This window comes from Penicillium riverlandense (assembly GCF_028828495.1).
Source record: "Penicillium riverlandense strain IBT 135883 chromosome Unknown utg000003l_segment0_segment0, whole genome shotgun sequence".
NCBI lineage: Eukaryota > Fungi > Ascomycota > Eurotiomycetes > Eurotiales > Aspergillaceae > Penicillium > Penicillium riverlandense.
Genome location: NW_026643196.1, coordinates 3,643,909 through 3,661,013, shown reverse-complemented (window position 1 = coordinate 3,661,013; position 17,105 = coordinate 3,643,909). Strand labels below are relative to the sequence as shown.

At 44.2% G+C, this 17,105-nt stretch overlaps 5 protein-coding genes across 5 annotated transcripts; 2 read left to right on the top strand and 3 right to left on the bottom strand.

The window, feature by feature from the left end:
* Positions 1-1,698: 1,698 nt before the first annotated feature.
* On the top strand, positions 1,699-2,506 carry N7474_005088 (uncharacterized protein; the record flags this gene model as incomplete). Its single annotated transcript, XM_057196503.1, has 3 exons — positions 1,699-1,771; positions 1,833-2,080; positions 2,138-2,506. 3 exons carry the CDS (start codon positions 1,699-1,701, stop codon positions 2,504-2,506), a joined length of 690 nt encoding a protein of 229 aa, XP_057053899.1.
* Positions 2,507-2,661: 155 nt separating this feature from the next.
* Positions 2,662-4,079, bottom strand: N7474_005087 (uncharacterized protein; the record flags this gene model as incomplete). Its single annotated transcript, XM_057196502.1, has 2 exons — positions 2,662-3,577; positions 3,730-4,079. Coding segments are annotated over 2 exons (1,266 nt in total), but the record flags the coding sequence as incomplete, so codon positions are not given.
* A 5,095-nt stretch (positions 4,080-9,174) lies between these two features.
* N7474_005086 (uncharacterized protein) lies at positions 9,175-10,796 on the bottom strand (the record flags this gene model as incomplete). Its single annotated transcript, XM_057196501.1, has 2 exons — positions 9,175-10,176; positions 10,224-10,796. 2 exons carry the CDS (start codon positions 10,794-10,796, stop codon positions 9,175-9,177), a joined length of 1,575 nt encoding a protein of 524 aa, XP_057053897.1.
* Positions 10,797-12,379: 1,583 nt separating this feature from the next.
* On the top strand, positions 12,380-12,851 carry N7474_005085 (uncharacterized protein; the record flags this gene model as incomplete). The annotated part of the gene is made up of 2 exons (XM_057196500.1): positions 12,380-12,631; positions 12,678-12,851. 2 exons carry the CDS (start codon positions 12,380-12,382, stop codon positions 12,849-12,851), a joined length of 426 nt encoding a protein of 141 aa, XP_057053896.1.
* Positions 12,852-15,537: 2,686 nt separating this feature from the next.
* N7474_005084 (kinase-like domain-containing protein) lies at positions 15,538-16,262 on the bottom strand (the record flags this gene model as incomplete). Its single annotated transcript, XM_057196499.1, has 3 exons — positions 15,538-15,729; positions 15,818-15,898; positions 15,948-16,262. Coding segments are annotated over 3 exons (588 nt in total), but the record flags the coding sequence as incomplete, so codon positions are not given.
* Positions 16,263-17,105: the final 843 nt, after the last annotated feature.

Here is a 17,105-nt window from a genome sequence, read left to right as displayed (position 1 = left end):
AGTGTTAGCTTATACCAGGAAGGTGTCACGAAGCGTCGTAAGTCACTGTTTGTGCTGTCTAGTACCGGGTAAGCCCCGAGATCGTCACTTGGATACGGCAGTGGCAGTGGAATGTGACCCTTGCCAGATTCTTAAGGCCCACGCCAGCTCCTCGTTTGTTTTTGCATGAAAGTTCTAGCTTCTATAGCTTGTGCATACCGTGACGAGACATGAGTCATGTATTAATTGGAGTAAAATATTGTATAGACGACCATACGGGAATATTGCTATTCCGGAGCTATTCTTAATATAGTATGGTAGATCTTGGCATTAGGGTTCGAGAAACAATCGAAGAGTGTAGGTGGTGACACCGATTTCCGGAAGTACTGTACTACCCTTGCTTTGTGCTCTTCCGCCATCAGTTGAACCCACGCATCGCTTTGAAAATTGAGACCAGAGTAAGATCCGACTATTGGAGTTCCAATACCCCTGAATCCCATACGGCGGCTTAGTGCAAGATTACGTACACCAAGCAAAGACATGTTGCCTTTGCTTGTTCTGACGGGAGGATATGTCCCGACAGTTTTAGTGGTTGATTATATCACCCTTTCAACGTGGCATTTCCTTGGTAGCCAATAGCCCGTTGTTGTCTCCCTGGGTAGCAAAATCTGGGTTGAGAGAAGCGTGGTAGCTGCTCCATTTTGACATTTTGCCCTCTCGCAGGGAAGGATGAGCGGTTCGAAGTTTTCTAGTAAGAGGAACCCTATTCGTTTCTTGGGTAGTGTTGGTGCAGTTGGCATCACCAGCTGAGACACTATTTTAAAACTTCGGTTCTCCAGGCACTGCATCAGTAGCGGCGAGGCCTAATCATTGCCCCGCTGGGTACAACCTCTTCCTCGCATCATGAATTGTGTCTTGTAGAGAAGATAAAACGTAGCTGGTTGAGGAATACGCTGTTGGATGTAGTTTTTTGATCAAAATTTACCGTGTTCACTACGTTCCGGTAGCAGTTTAGACCACATGAATATAGATAGCGCTAACCGAACATCGTCTTGTTGAATGTAGGTTTTTATTGTTCAACCTTGATAGCATCGACGGTGATATAGCTGCAATTGCTATTTTAGTTGTCTAGCTATGTTCACCTGAGGTGGGCTTTGTTGGATACCACTGTGCAGTTCAACATTAAATATATCGTACAACGCCGCCATACGTGTTGGTTGGCATTACACAAGTCCAGGCAAGTTCACCAGCCCTTACCTATACTGGAAGTTTCCCTTCAGTTTAAGCTTTTTTCTTTTACTACAAGAGCGTTACTGCATTTGCGTCACGCAGGTCTAGCAAGGTTCACCTAGAACGCATCTAAGTTCGATTTAGTTGAATATTGAACACAGCTACTTTAACAGTGATGCAGTTAGCACCACTCAAGCTTAGCCTACTTCAGCCAACATAAGCCATGTTGAACACACCGATTTTTTCCATCCATGACTACATTCTAACACTACAAGGCTGCATCTGGCATTCCGCGCGTCTACGGGACACCCATTGAACAGTACAGTGTTGGATGCAATATGAGGCTATGCTTCCAAAATAAGAAACAATTTTAACAAAGTTGGTGTTCTATGAGATTATGGATGTTGAGATATTCTTCTTACGAAGGCAATTTAAATGCACACTCGAGAAAGAATCTTCATCTTAAACAAAAGGATAGCCAATCCATCCATGACGAGACCAAGTAATATCACGCGCTCGGAGGAGAGAATGAAATGTCGAGAGGTGCTGTGCGAGCATATCCGTAAGAGCCGCTATACTTCTTTCCCGCGAATCTTTAACACGGACTGCTAATTACCCAACAGGGAGAAACCTCGGAATCAGTGTAAAGACCGTGCATCTCCGACTCAAACCAAAGCCACATGACAAATATTACTGGAAACTAATAGAACCATACAACGACGATATCTTGAAATTGTTTCAACATGGTCCGAACCAAATTCCTTTCAGTGGGCTTCCTAAGAGTGCACATGAGACTCTCCAGCGCTACATCGGGAGCAAGTTCGAGGCGCTCGCCAATGAAACTTTTCTGTCCACAGAAGTACCTGATCAGGTAATTTCCAGGTTTTGCGAAAGTATTTAAGGGATAACATTTGATTTGATTGAATAGGATGGCTCTCTGTGGCGACAATCCGATTCTGTCTTCACGGAAAAAATTGCCGTATTGGAAGATAAGAAAGCAGAACTTGAAGAAGAAAATGCTGAATTACAAGAAAAGATAAAAATTCTAGAAGACTCAAAACACACAGCAGAGGTGAGACTAGCGCAGGAACGGCGCGCCTGGGATGCGGAACGAGGAGAACTTTGCCGAGAAGCCGAGAACTTGAAATCGGCGGCCGACCGTCTTCGCGTGGTGATTCGAGGATTTATGAGCAGTGTTATTGGATACTATCACATTATGTCCAGGCTTCAGGAAGATGAACTACCCTCCATCAATGAACTGTTCAAACAGACCGACATGGAGCAAACCTTGTATTAAATTAATGAGTGGAGTGCAAGCGACAACCTTGAATTATTCCCTGCCCTGTCTTGTCTAGATTGACTTCCGGCCATTATGGTCTGTGACGAAACATTTGTAGCATTGGAGAGGTGGGCGTCTCCTACGAGAGTCTGTGTCTAAAATGCGAATCTCACCCTTTTTCTTTTTGGAACATCCGTACCACAGGGTGGGTCTTCCCTCGGTCGTTTGTTATTAATAGAGCAGTAACATTTTCGAGAAGGCGGCCATTGATCTGTTTTATGGTCCGACCGACCGAAAACTGCGTGAACTTGTTGCTTTTTAAGGAGGACAGTCAGGGATGTTGGGAAGCCACCGATTTTTCTACTACCGGTTTTGCTGGTGATTTCAAGTCGAAAATCTTTATAGACACTAGAGACGTAAAAGGAGATATGTTTGCGGTAATATCCGCAGATTTTGCAGCCGTCATGTTCCTGAACTAGACCCAGACTAGCTCCATTATGCATCGTAAATCGTGCCGATGGTAACTCCTTCTCAACAAGGGCGAGAATTCCTTCTGGAAAACTTCTACTACAGAGAACAGATCCATTGCAACGGTACTGTCCATCCATGAGACTAGGCTCTTCATCGAGTTCAAAGAAGAACGACGTTGTCAAGAGCGCACGAGCAAGGTCACCGGGGATCTCGCATGCCATTTGAGAGAGCTGATCGATGTTCTCAACGTTGTCTAATTCGGGCAACTCTTCTCCTAAATCTTTGTCAAGTCGGAATATATCTTCCTTTATGTCTTTCGGGAGATCATCCAAAGCATCTTCAAATCCTTTTTTTCCATCAGCGGCTGACGAAAAGAGGAATGCGCGCAAGCCACGACCAATAAACCCATTTTGAAAGGTTCGTTTGGATGGAAGGTTCCAATCCTTGGAAATTTTTGGACGTGTGTATCCCGTGCCAATGCTGATTACAAGGTCTGGCCTTCCAGCATCTGGCCAAATATTCATGGCTTCTCGGATTGCGAATTTGAGTGGACAGTTAGCTAGAATACCTGCATCTTGGAGTGTCCCTATATTAGGTAAATACTGGGCTTTAAAATAGCTTTCCACTGCTCGTTAGTGAACCTTTCAATGAACACGACAATGTGGATAGACCTGCCTCAAAGCAGCAACACAACACCTCACCCTAAAAGAAGTTAACCATTTATAAATTACACACTTTCTTTCATCAAATATTGGATTGACACTACTCACGCTTGCCAGAGCAAAGGCTCTTCATCAACATTCTCTGGCATAATAGATGTATACGAGGCTTCCTCGCCTGGGTTGCGAAAGCGCCTATAGTTTGAGAACAATGAAACGGTGCCATCACTTTCTACTTGGCTTGTGGTCAAAGCCACTCGGACCCCAGGTGGCGAACACGGAATGTCAAACAAATATTTGCTACTGCCGAAAGTTTTCTGAAGTGCGCTATTGAGATTTGTCGAGTCATAAAGAGCATCGGCCCATAAACGCCTCAGAAGCCCTAAGAATTTGCCTGGGAAGCTTGCATAATGTGATTTGGATTCGAATATTTCTCGAACAAGCGGTTTGAATGTTTCCATTGCATGCAATGCGCTGGAATTTTTAAGGTGGGTCTCCGACAAGATAGGCGCACCTAGAAATATGAATTCAGTGTCCCAGTGCATTTCAAAACCAGATTAAAATTCACTTGGGCAAAGGACTAACCGACACTCGTTGCCATATTGAGATCAGTATCTTCTCGAATTGGTCTACCCCATCGCCTTTTTTCCAGTTCAACTAAGAATTTTAAAGTTATTATTCCTCGAACTCCACCACCGTCAAGCACGAGAAGATCAGGACGTTTTGTGGGTGGTAAGCTCCGCGCCATACGATTCATTTTTCTTTGGCAGATAACGCAATAAGGAATATTATAATAATATTCGGCCCGGCCAGCCCGTTCTCCCCAAATTTTAACACACGTGGTACAAATCGCGTGGCCACATGGTAGCATTTCGTCGGTTCCTCGGAGTAGACAACTCAAGCACGTTGTATTTGACCGCACAGGCGCCCATAAAGAACTCTGCTGTGCCAGAATGTTTTTTCTATAATTGGCAGTGTCGGAATCTCGTTTGAGCTTAGTGAAAATGAAGCAAAATTGGAGCTTTATAGCATCACACCCAATCTTCGCTGTCTCTGAAGACGCCGCTGTCCAAGCTTCATGGCACAGTCTGGAGTAATGTGTGTTGAAAGTGAGAAGAGGATTGAATTCTAATATTATTAATATACACATAAAAACCCGAGAAATCGGAATTCAAAAAGCCTGAGTTGAGAAAAAAAGCGGAACTTACTGTGCATCCCGTTTGGATATGCATCCATGATCAAGGCGGACGCAATGCAAATTGCAATTTCGGAAACGGTTTTTCCTGAACTAGTAACTAGCTTTATGAAGCTTTGAAGATGCCTGGAAGCATTTGGAGCGACATCATTGCCTTCTCTAGCAGCTTTAATTGCATTGAACGGGCGATGGGGCTCTCGGGTCAAATGTTCTATAGCTTTGCGAAAGAGCGCCTCAATGTGGGTAGCCGTAAAAAGAAGATTACTTTTGTCTCGCAGATTACGGAGAGTCTCTCTATCACGTATCATTTCAGCATGTAGGTCAAGAAATCGTGCATCGGGCGACAGAACATGACGTTTCCGCAGGTCGATGGTTGACAAATCAGAAACCAGAGAGCTTAGAAGAGCTTCTCGCAGGGGCTTCTCAATTAGCTCGGACTCAGAGGTATTTGCGTTTGGGTCCGTGAACACAATGACCAACTTAGGGCGGGAGAGAATTGGTTCCTTGAAATCATCCATTATCTTAAGCCACGATGTTAGCAATTGGGTTGTTTCCGGTCCTCCAATATCATCAGAAAAAATATAGATTATATGTGAGAATGGGAAGATAAGAAGACTATAAATTAAATCTCTGAGAGCCGAATATGATGAGTTGTCCTCGCGACATATTTCAAACTGTATGCCCTGAGATTGTCGGTAGTTCAAAGCTGACCGGATCTCTGTATCGCACGGTTCATCTATATTGCCGTCGATTACAAAAGTTGGATACTGATCTTCGACGGCAGTTTCACTCAGATGAAGCTTGGCGAGACTGGGGGGAGAATGCTTCCGTGTGTTGTTGTAAGGAAATAACACACGCAGAGCCTGTGATTTGCTTTGTTTGCCGATAAAGCCCAGCACGGAAGGATATTGCTGATTTGGGTCAGACATGCTTTGGACGATCCTTCGTAATTGTCCGTCATCGGCAAGGATCCACCTATCCGCCCGCTTTGTGACTTTCAACCATTGCGACATTCCTATCAGTGAACAGAATGCCAAACACGGGGAACCGGTCCACACCGCGTTTTCATTACATTATATAGAGAACTAAAAGGAACCGGAATGGAGACCCTCAACTTGACCCAGTATCGCTTATCTCCCGACGTCGTTAAAAACTACTCGGAGCAGGGAGAAATTGAATGGGCCGCAAAACAATTCAAGGAAATTAATTGATATATGCAACTGTTCTGAGTACTGAATCGCACGGAGATCAATTATTTGCAAAATCTACAAAAGTTAGACAAGAATCACCGGTAGTGCTCATACTTTAGAGGGAAACCACATTAGAGCCAGATATCCGGGCTAGTGGTTTGTGCCTTTTGTCATAATTTAAATGACACTGGTTGCACCGAAACTGACCCATTTTCCCTTTGGGATAAACTTTTATTAACAATGGTAATTAGTTCCAGCCGACCTGGTAAATAATCTGCCCGGACAATAAATTGAATCAATCTGAATTTTGAAACACAGTTAGCTAAGCAGTACAGGTTTTTTGTCAAACAATCTCTTTAAGCAAGCTGCAAAACATTGAACCACACATGTTTTGGGAAAGATGAAGCAGGGCCCAATAGGTTCAATATTAAGCACAAAATCATCGCAGCCGATGTTTAAATCTTCACCTCAGTTACCAGCCCAATAGAAAACGAGTGCTATAGTGACACTTAATTTATTATCGACGCTATCGACTGCTTACCAAAAGGAAGAACTGGCGATTCAAGATTATCTGGGTCGTTGGGATTTTCAGCATGTTCTTCAGCCCCGTTGGACTGCATTGGGTGCTTTCCTTTCTGGCCAGCATCACCTTCAAGGAGCAGAGCGGCCTGTGACTGGCTTTCAATTTGCGCAGGTGCCTCCCAGTTGTTCGTGTCGGGACATTGAAATGTGGAAATGGCAGCCAAGGAACTTGGAGTGAATACTTTCCCACAAACATCTAGCAGTTTTGAGCGCTCTGGTCTTTTCCTGTTCTTGTGCTTGGCTTTCAGATGACACATGATGCCGTGTAAGGTCCCGAAACTGTCCTTTCCACATATTGGACAAGCAATATAAACCAAATTTCCATCAGATTGTCGCTTCCAAAGCGGACGACCCATTGAATCACATCCTATCGGACGGCCATGTCTTTTTCCCGAAACAACATCCTCTATTACGTGACAACCGTTTGGGATCATTGCGCTGTCACCACCGATAAGATTTTGAGATGCAGTTGTGGTTGGTATTTGGGGTGGGGAAGACTGAAGAATCTCTGTCGTCGCTGAAGACAATGGCGATGATCTATCTGATTGGACGAAATCTTGGTCTGCGAAATTCTCTTGGCACTTTGTTTCAACTTCTGTTGGAGTAGAAGGTGATGTCATGGGATATAATGTCGAAGTGACGTCGGTTTCGTTTTCGTGGTGTTTCACCGTATTGTTGTAAAATCCCCCCCAGGAGGAGCGAAGACCCTATGTAAGGAGCTTAGCATTGAAGAGTTGAAACTATTTAGGGACCTGCGTACATATTCCTCGTCATCTAATCTTTTCATGACCTGGAGAAACTCAGCATCTTCGCGCTTCCGGCCAGCTACTTGGAGGTTGTGTTTTGCCAAAATAGTGGACTTTCGTTGCGTAACTTCTGCTAAACGTGACTGAATGCTGTTCAAATGTGCCACTCGTTTTAGCGAGGCTGTAGATTGCCAAGATCGACCCTGTGGCCAAAAAGGAGGGCTTTGCGAGTCGGGATCCATTTTGTAGGATATATCATTGAAGAAACTTGTAGTGCAAATGAAAAACAATCAGTGCTCTCTAACCCAGGAAAAGAGTCGTAGCTAAAGAACTTATATGAGGTCTCAGGATGTCAAGTTCAAGTTGGTACCGGAGTTTCCCCTCTCCCCTTCACCCAGTTGACTATGTTTAACGAATTTTTAAGAGTCTACCTAGCAATATCTGCACTGGTTAACTTTCGTCGACTTCGTGCATCAGAACTTAGTTGACCGGTGATACGAGCTATTGTGCTACGAGCTATTTAAGACAAAATGTTCGGCTCATGGCTAGTCCCCGAATGGAAAGTTCAACAGAAGAGTATTACCATGATAATACGTGAAGCTGAGTGAGCTCATGCCTATGTGACCTGTCCCGATTTGGATCAGTATAGAATTTGATCAACTATGAAACTACGCATTGCTCAATATGTTTACAATTCACGCAGGACTAGTAACATCATGTTCTCGACGCACGTCACCTGTGTCGGCGTGTTCTCCTCTCCCAGTCCTAACCTTCGTTGATGATTGCGCGAAATACTGTGTAGTTTACTCAACACACAGTCGTGCCACTTTGATCTATTTTCTGGCAAAATGCGGCACATAGAAGACCATAGAGGTCGTATTTGGAAGCTACTCGCATCTGCCATTTATTACTGTATTTGAATATTGCCCAAGTACAATGACTATTGGTGGAGTAACATCAGCAGGTATAAGTTAATTCTACTGTACGTGACTAATGAAAGTAGAAAGCAAATTTATGGAAGAAAGGAAACAACAGGACTGAGAATTTGCAAGAAATTCTGTAATAGGCATGAAAGATCCTATCAGGTTTGTGTGCGCATATACCGAAGCACATAAAGAGTCCCCTTCAGCAGTGAACAGATTCATAAAAGAACACTATGAAGTCTTCCGCTTTCTAAACTTCGAAGTCACTTCTTTTCTCATCCTTCGCGTGTTTCAATCTCTTGATCGCCTCGTGTCCCACGGGGTCGTCTCTAGGTCTTTTTGTTATCTCATTTCCGTCAGAGACTACTGGATCATCAGCCGAAAACTGTTTATTCTTCAGCCATTGTATTGAATTCTCCATTTCTGTACCCGTAGGTTGACCTAGAGGCTTCTTATCGTATCCAGACTGACTTGTTGGGTTTCCTTGACCCGGTTCTTAGCTGTCGGATTCAAATCTGGAGCATGAGCGGGAACCTTCACCTACCAGTCAAATTCTCTAAATTGCGTGGCTCTTTGGGGTAGTTATATGCAAGTGCAGCTGGAGAAAGGCGTTCAAGATCATTTTGATCTTGATGGGCATCTACACGTCGTGTATCTTGTACGGACTCCAAATGAGCCTCATTGGATCTTTGCGAGCCACTGTCCAAGTTTTCCGTATGACCGATACCAGTAACACGCTCATGTACTACTGAGGAGCTCAAGTGAGCACCTCTGTTGTCCCATGTATTATAAGGTGCTTGGACAAGCGAATGTCTCTTTTCTGCTTTGTCGTGCCTCGTTTCCTCCTTAGTATGAACAACCAATGCGGCTAGGCAAGGATATAAAGGGTCAGCATTAGCGTTGACTGGAATATAAATTTTTCAATTCAAGAGCTTCTTACTATTCTCCAAAGCGCTCGACGTTTCAGGGCCTGTCCTACCCTCGATTTTCACTGTCACGGGGTCTTCACTTTCCGGTTTAACCAAAGAGGAACATCCGTTTGTGGACAGCGAGACAGAATCTATCTTAACTGGAGTAGTAGCAGGTGGGGAAAGTCCAAAAAGGGCATTTTCTTTATTCCTTGCGACCATAGGGAAACGGGGTTGTTCATCTGACACTTGAAAGAAAACTTCGTTGTCGCCTTCGGATACGTGCTTGCGTGGACAATCGCACCTAGGCTCATCTTGTCGGAAAAGAAGCCGGTCCGATTCCAGGTAACAAGATGTATAATGGAGAATAACAATATATTCCACACAGGCACCGAAAGTCTCCGCAAACGCCCGACTGAAACCGTCACTCCAAAACACGTGGAATAACATGTTCCCGCTTGGAACCATACGGATGCCGCGAGGCATCTCACTTAGTTTTTCGCGACAAGTGCGGAATATATTGTAAGGCAAGTCCTCCTCCGAATGGGGCGACATGGGCTCCAAAGAGGGCTGGATGAGTGCCAGGGCACGCTGGTAGATCTCCTCAACTAAATGGTCACAAAAGAATGTCTCCGAGTGACTAAGGGGGAAATTCATCGCAGCAGTACATCCACTGGAAGAGTGGGCGCGCTTGCGGTCCAGCCACTTCTCATGAATGTAAAGAATGTTTCTGTCTTTTGCAAACGCGATACTTGTTTTCTCGTTGTCGGAGCTAACATAAACGAGACGAACTGTCTCCGTCAATGGCTCCGCAAGAAAAATTCCCCGCAGTGCTCGATCTATCTCCTGTGCGAATTGCGTCTGTGGCAGACTCGCGATCTCCGACTCACCGAGACAGCGCCGAAGCTCTTCGTTGGGAGTAAGGATGAGGTGATGATCTCGAAGAAGCTGCCAAAGGGAGGTAGGAATTCGACACGGTTCTTTTTTGAGTTCCTTTCGAATTACCTCAGAAGCCTGGATCTCTGTTAATATCAAACCACTAGAAGTCATTAGGACTTTACCTGGTCTTCTTGAATTTCAGTATAGTAGAATGCTGAGTTTTCTTTGGCCTCATCCAGGAGTAGTGCCCAAATTTTTTTTGCAGTGGTTTCAGTCACGAACCGCTCAGCCGACCTCACATCCCTTGCTACTGGAAAATGTCGAAGTAAATTCACGTAAACGGAGAGGACATTTCTATCTCCCCTTCCAATAGAGCTTGACCAGATGTCAGCGATAACTTTAGGTTCTTCGAATCCAGTAATCTGCCGTCGATCTCTGGTAAATGATCCGTCTACCAGGTTGTAGCTGGCGCGAAACCTGTGTTCATCGTTGTCAGGTAAAGATACCTGGACTCCTTTCGAATACAGCTTCCCAGAGAAACTATCGTCCAAGATCAAGTCTCCACCCAACGTGTGGACGATTTGTGAAGGCGGTCTGACGTCTATCGTGACTTGCATCCAGTGCCAAAATTCGTCCGTGGTTATTTTTGGCCCTCCATTGTGGAGGCCTTTCCTGATAACAAAGGAAACGTCCTCCCATATATGAGCCATGAGTTTCCAGTCCTTTTTTTCTTCTTGGTGTTTCTCGAATGTCATTTTTTGTCGTCGTGTTTTGGTTTTACTCGCAGGGGTAATTTGGCAGTAAAAGTTTCGGTTTGGCTTGCCCCGGAAGCCAAAATTCCAGTAGCAACTGTTCGAACACGCTTTAACATGATAGCCATTGCGACATAACACCAATGCCGCTATTTTTAGTCCTTCACCATGTCTACCTGTCAATCGTTGATCGTTGGCCTTGGTTGTGTATCCTAATTCTAGGCATTTCCGGTCAAGTGTCGCGCTAAAATTAGTTAATTCTACAATGCCTGTCAATTTTTTAAAACGAATAAATCCGGCATATTGAGACGCCTCTGGTGGGTTGCGCCGGTCGGGTGCGTTTCGTACTGTGATCATGATTTCCTTGTCCGTCTCCTTCACAATGGGGCAAAACCCAAGCAAGGATAGTCTATGAGTGGCTACTATGGAATCCTTCCTGTGTCTTAATTAGCATAAAGGTTTCACAGCCAAAGACGCTTGCATAGTTTCCTAACTTGGGACCTTACCAATTTTGATAGAGCTCTCGAAATGCATCGTATGGGCTCCAGTCGTGGGCGTATGATCGCGTTAAGCCCAAAGGCTGAGTGGATGCTCCCAGGGGATACTTTTCATATTCTGAACAGTTTAGTTCATTGTCCCGCGGTACCTGGTCAATGAGTGGCTTTCTCTCAAAATCTAAATCCATTTTGAACCGTCGACTGTGAATTCTCGTTATCACGATGCAGAGGCAGTCGGGGCAAAGTGCGCTTTTGAGTTAAGCTGAGCATAGCTCTCAATAGCCGTGTTGTTCAACGCAGGTAGATCTCTTAAAAAGACTTCAATTGTTGACCTTGACAAAAGAGCCAGATGATTATTTTTCTTCAGACATTCCGCCTGTACAACATAAGAGCCTAAATGTGGTCTGTGGTGGCTGCAAACTTCAAGAAATAGATGTCGTAAGAAATAGGAACTACCAAAGATGTAGCCGAAGCCTAACATGTAGGAACAATGTAACATGAACGGGCGGTTTGCACTTCTCTTTTTCGCCCGACCGTGCACTGTGCAGTAACGCTATATCCAAGACTGGTTGGAACTATAGTCAAGTGTCCCAAAAGCTCAAGAAGCATAAAATTAATTAGAATGGGGACACAAATTACCTAGCGAGTTGAAATTATGCGGAGTAGAAAACGATATCTTTGTTAACTACCAACCATAATATTTCCATGGTCCACTCGAAACGGAGCCAAACCACCCTTTACCTTTTCTCGTTCTCTCCTTATTCAGGCCTGCGAATAGTTTGGGCTCTTTCAAAGGATAGATTCCAACTCTGCTGTAAATAGAATGTCGATACTTCACTGATGCCGTTCATATCCAAATATCACTTTTCCTCTCGCTACCTTTAAGGGATAATAGGGCTTACTTTCATGAGGCAAAGTTAGGGAGTCCTTGCGAGAGAGATGGATAATTACAACATTCAGTATGTATATATAATACTGGCCATATGTACGTGACTATCTATGTCGAAGTAACACCTTCGTTAAATCGACGGGCATTCGCAGCAGAAGTTCAATATCCATATTTTGCCTTTGGCACTGTGATTTGCAACCATGAGCTCCCAGGTCTTTTGGAAAACCCCCACCGTGCTTGAAAGTATCGGAGAGCAGCCAGAAGACGACGAAAGCAGTATAGATATTGAGTCCACTGATGGCGAGACTGAATCGGATTACTCAGCGACAAAGTCGGATGAAGAATTTGTGGTTTCAGACTACTTGGAGCATGGTCAGGATGACGATGAATCGGAGTATGAGCCACCAGACGTGGAAACGGACGAGTTGTCGGAGAGCGCTGACGAAAATGAGGTACGTCTTCCCCCCAGTCCGTAAATTGGCTCTAATGACAAACAAGGTGGACAATATTGAAACCGAGATACTGAATAAACGAATCGTTTACCGACAAAGGGGCCCAGCTACTCAATATAAGGTGAAGTTCTGGGTGGACGAAGAAAAAATTCCTTTTTTGTGCGAGTATATGCGCGCATGCCAGGAAAGTGATTATCACGTTGGCTGTGCTGGTCACTGAACGGGTTGTTATTAACCCAGATCAATTTTCACTGCACATTTTGCATGCGTTCTCAATCAGTGGCCCTCGAGGGACTTTTTACCTAGCAGCACACCCAGTTTTAGAATTCCTGAATAAGTCTCGTCTTTCTCTTGACCAAGCATTTCAATTCGATGATAACATAGGTGTGTTGAGTTGTGGATTCTCTGTATATGAATAATAGTGTCTCGTAGTTCGGATGTCCGGACTAAATTTAATGGGAAAAATGGAATCAAAAAACTCAAGTCGTACAAACACTCTACCATCCTTACGTACAAAGTTGTAAAAGAGCTTTGGTTAATAGAATTTAGATACTATAGACGGTAAACTACCCAAAGATAATGGCAATTCTAGCTTAATACCAAAGCTGTTCTTTCTGGGATAACGCCATTGCGTTGCTTCTATGGAGCTTTCCAAGCCAATCAGAGTTCAGTTCGTCCAAATTATGACGATACAGCGTTGTAAAAACAAAAAAAAAGCAAAGAATAGTAATTTCGTTCCGACAGGAAAAACCTTAAGAGCGCATCTCATTGGTCTCCCTGGCACATCTGCAAACGGCATGGGAACGGTGAATGCAGAAATCATTCCAAATAATAATACCTACATGGCTGGGCGAATACTACGAAATACATAACAAGTCAAATAGAGCAACCTAACGGTATACTGTTTTAATCATCCGGAGGTGGAGACGGAAAACTGGTCGAGAAGTTACCCCTACCCTGAGTATTTAGTGCCTCGTTATTTCTTGGCTTTCCATCCTGAGACAACTTTTGAAACATCTTCTGCATTGCCATCATAATGTTTTCCTCAACCTGATCGAGTCGAGCAGTAAACCTAGTTTCTACTTGACCAAGCCGCTTTTCTAAAGGAGAAAATCTTTCTTCTACAACTTTGCGGACATAGTCGGGTGTAACTTGAGAGGACATTGCTACATTAGACATCTGAGGCATTTGAACTGTGTTATCAGAAGTATTGGCGTCCCTCCGAGGTCGATGACAGTCCTCATCGTTGGCCACCACTTGCTGAGATTTAGTTTCCCACGGCGTGGGTATGCCATCTCTTCGGCAAGTGACTTCAACATATTCTTTGGCCCTGTCCAAACCTGCAATAATTTTCACTTTTCCATAAGTGAGAAGTTGGATTCCGGGCTTTCCCGTGGTCTCAACAGCACAAATTGTGGCAGGCGACGTTTTCGATTTGCCTGCGGTTCGACAACTGGGGACTTTATAGCAGACAAAATAAAACCATTTTATCTCTCCCACATCTTCCTTACGGAAAGTACCGGTGTTTTCTTCTGATGGGGTTAGGACAAGTTTGTTCGAAACTTCATTTTCCCAGATATTTTCCGCTTCTGACGTTATTTCACTGCGCCTCACCAGTTCATAACAGTATTTCCCGTCGTAGACTCTCTGGACACCAAACAAACTAGAAAATCCGTTTTTACTATTTCCTCGGGGGTCCTTTCTTTTATACTCAAAAAGAATGACTGTCTCTTTTTCGTCATCTGTGATCTCCACGTATCCGTTGTTCTTTTCTCCCCAGCGTTCAAGGATAGAAGAGTTTTGATTTGAGCATTTGAGAGCGGCAGAGCCGGTCGTTTTGTAAGCATTAGGGTTTTGTTTTGTCCTTTGGTTATCCAGAGCTGCTGCAGAGGCCCGCATATTCGCTGCTTCTTTGTGCATATCTTGCTTTGCACGCTCTCCGGCTTGTTCAGCTTCATTTGAAGGATCGTCTTTCATAGGTGAATCTCCCTCTTCATCAGCAGAAGAGGTCAGCTCTATTTCAAGTTAGAGCTTTTTTCTAGGATAATTCCTTTATTGCCTACTTTGCTGCGCGTCTTGTGCTCCATCTATATTGTTCGCCACCCCATAAGACACGATTGAGCTGGCGAACTCATTGACCGGTTCCTCTCCCTTATATCCGGGCAAATCCAACTCTCCAGGCCTAGCTCCTTTGATATGCTGAATTAGATCCTTAATTGTGTCATTTAGTTTTGTTTGCTGGGCCGAAGTCAATTTAGCTTTGCCACTTTCAATATCTGTTGGCAGGTTTGCTGGCTTTGAATCTCGGCCTATGTGCTGCAGAAGGCCACATTGAACCAACTTAGCATAGAAAACAGTCTGTGGATTGCTAGCCATTGGTAACTATTATCCTTAGTCAACAATTACAATATTCTTAGGAAAGGTTATGTTGATATGGGTGCCAGGTGGGCAACATGAGCATGATTTATACCGAAAGAATGCTTCCTTCTGAATACTGAATAAAAACAAACCATATAGGATAATTAAACATTCAACATTGACCTGACACCGATTTGAACATTTCTATGAAAATGGACAGACGGAAAAAGCATCTTCTGCCTATATTGAGAAAGGATGGGTATGAAGTGAATTCGACTGACAATTTTGAACCCCACCAAACTGAGAACATGCTTAGTATCGCAGTTTTTAACTCAACGGCTTTTTGGAAAACAGTTTAAAACTGCACTTTGTAGAGATGCACAAAGATTTAGAGGTTAAGGGAATAAAAAGTACGCGTAGAAATAAGAGCAAACCAAGCAAGACCGGCAAGATCACCCTTATTCGATGGCGATTGAACTAGAAGGGGATGCTTATGTAACACTGGGGTTAGTTAAGGTGCCTGAGCGGTGTGGTTAGCCGCTTACCGTTTGCAATTCTTTGACGGACTGCGCAGAGGTCGTCCGTGACAAGAAGTCAACTGCGTGTGAATCGGAGGGCCACTGATCGAGATTATCGATACCAACAACCCCGTCGGTTTTAGCGTACTTTTGCATGAGCTCCATGACTATTTTCGCTAGACCGGAAATATCTGAGGTCTGCTTTTCTTCCGGTTTGCGCTTCTGACAGTATTCCAGCCGCCCTGATAAATGTTAGCGAAACTCAGCAGTGTCTCATAGGTAATACCGTACCGATCCGAACATTACCAACTAGATCCATTAAGATGCTAGAACAAATCAACATATGATGCTTAAAGTCCTGCGCAATGATAAATGAAAGACCGTTCAAAGTCTATCCATTATTTAGTATCGGCATTTTAAGGTTGGATGGTAAAACAAACCTGCGATAATATGGCTCCCAACTGGTTCTCAGTGGGAAAAAGTACGGAAGCAACAAGGTGCTCCATCGTGAGAGGATAGTGCTCAGACACAACATAGAATAAACTGCCCTCCTCAAAGAACTCCAGAGCATTTATAATATTATCATGGTCTAATTCACGAAAATTTCGCAGGATGCTCCTTGCGTCGGAAATAGGAAACTGGCGCAGGTTTTGCACACCGGTCGCGCCTGAACGCCGCTTGATCACCGAGACTTCACCAGCAAGATCACAATCGTAAATCGTCGTGAACTTATTCCACGGTGATTTCTTGTGAATACTGCAGTAACGCATATGGTTGTATTAACTTAGCTTGAGGATTCTTAGTAGCACCCGTTCAACGAAGATCAACGAACTCACTCTTTACCGTTCGAGACCTGCAAAGACTGATTCCCTCGGAGAAATGAATTTATATTTTGAGCCTACAGTTGGATATTAGTCAATGTACCACATGGCAAATGATGTTTCTCAACACATACCATGTGTGAATTAGATGGCGGCAGTTTGTGAGGCGTTAAGATCTTTGAAATTCATCCGCAGTATAGAGAAACGAATAGTCAGAAGACAGTCTTATTAAAGAGAACCGAGTCCATTGAAATAGACAACTTGTTAGAACACACTGACTTCACATGACTGTGCGGCACGCAAGGGTATAAGGTGATGCCGGGACTCGTGTTCAACGAAGAAAACGAAGAGATAGAGGTTGCGTCTGAGCGACGCAGGAAATTCCAAGGTACTGCTAAGGTGAAACTTGACCAGATTCACTTCGATCCTCCTTTGCCTCAGGATCTCAATGAAAAAAACTTGGAGCGACTTCGTGGGATCTTTTGTGGGCCGAATGGGGAAAACCAATGCCGTCGTCATGATATTGAAAATCATATCCCCGCGATAGTGTCCGAACACTGTCTTACTGCAGCACTGCAGAGTGCGGCCGTAACCAGTGAAAGGCTGTTCGCCAGTTCACCAGAACAACTTCCGAATCTTAGCTTTCCGAGCGGGGCACTGAGAGGCTTACATGGTCGGCATCGAATACAAGTGGCTCTAGAAATTTTGTCAGATCTTGACAAGTGGTGGACTGTAGATCTCTACTTAGACGGTACGGTCAACGGAACAGTAACACCA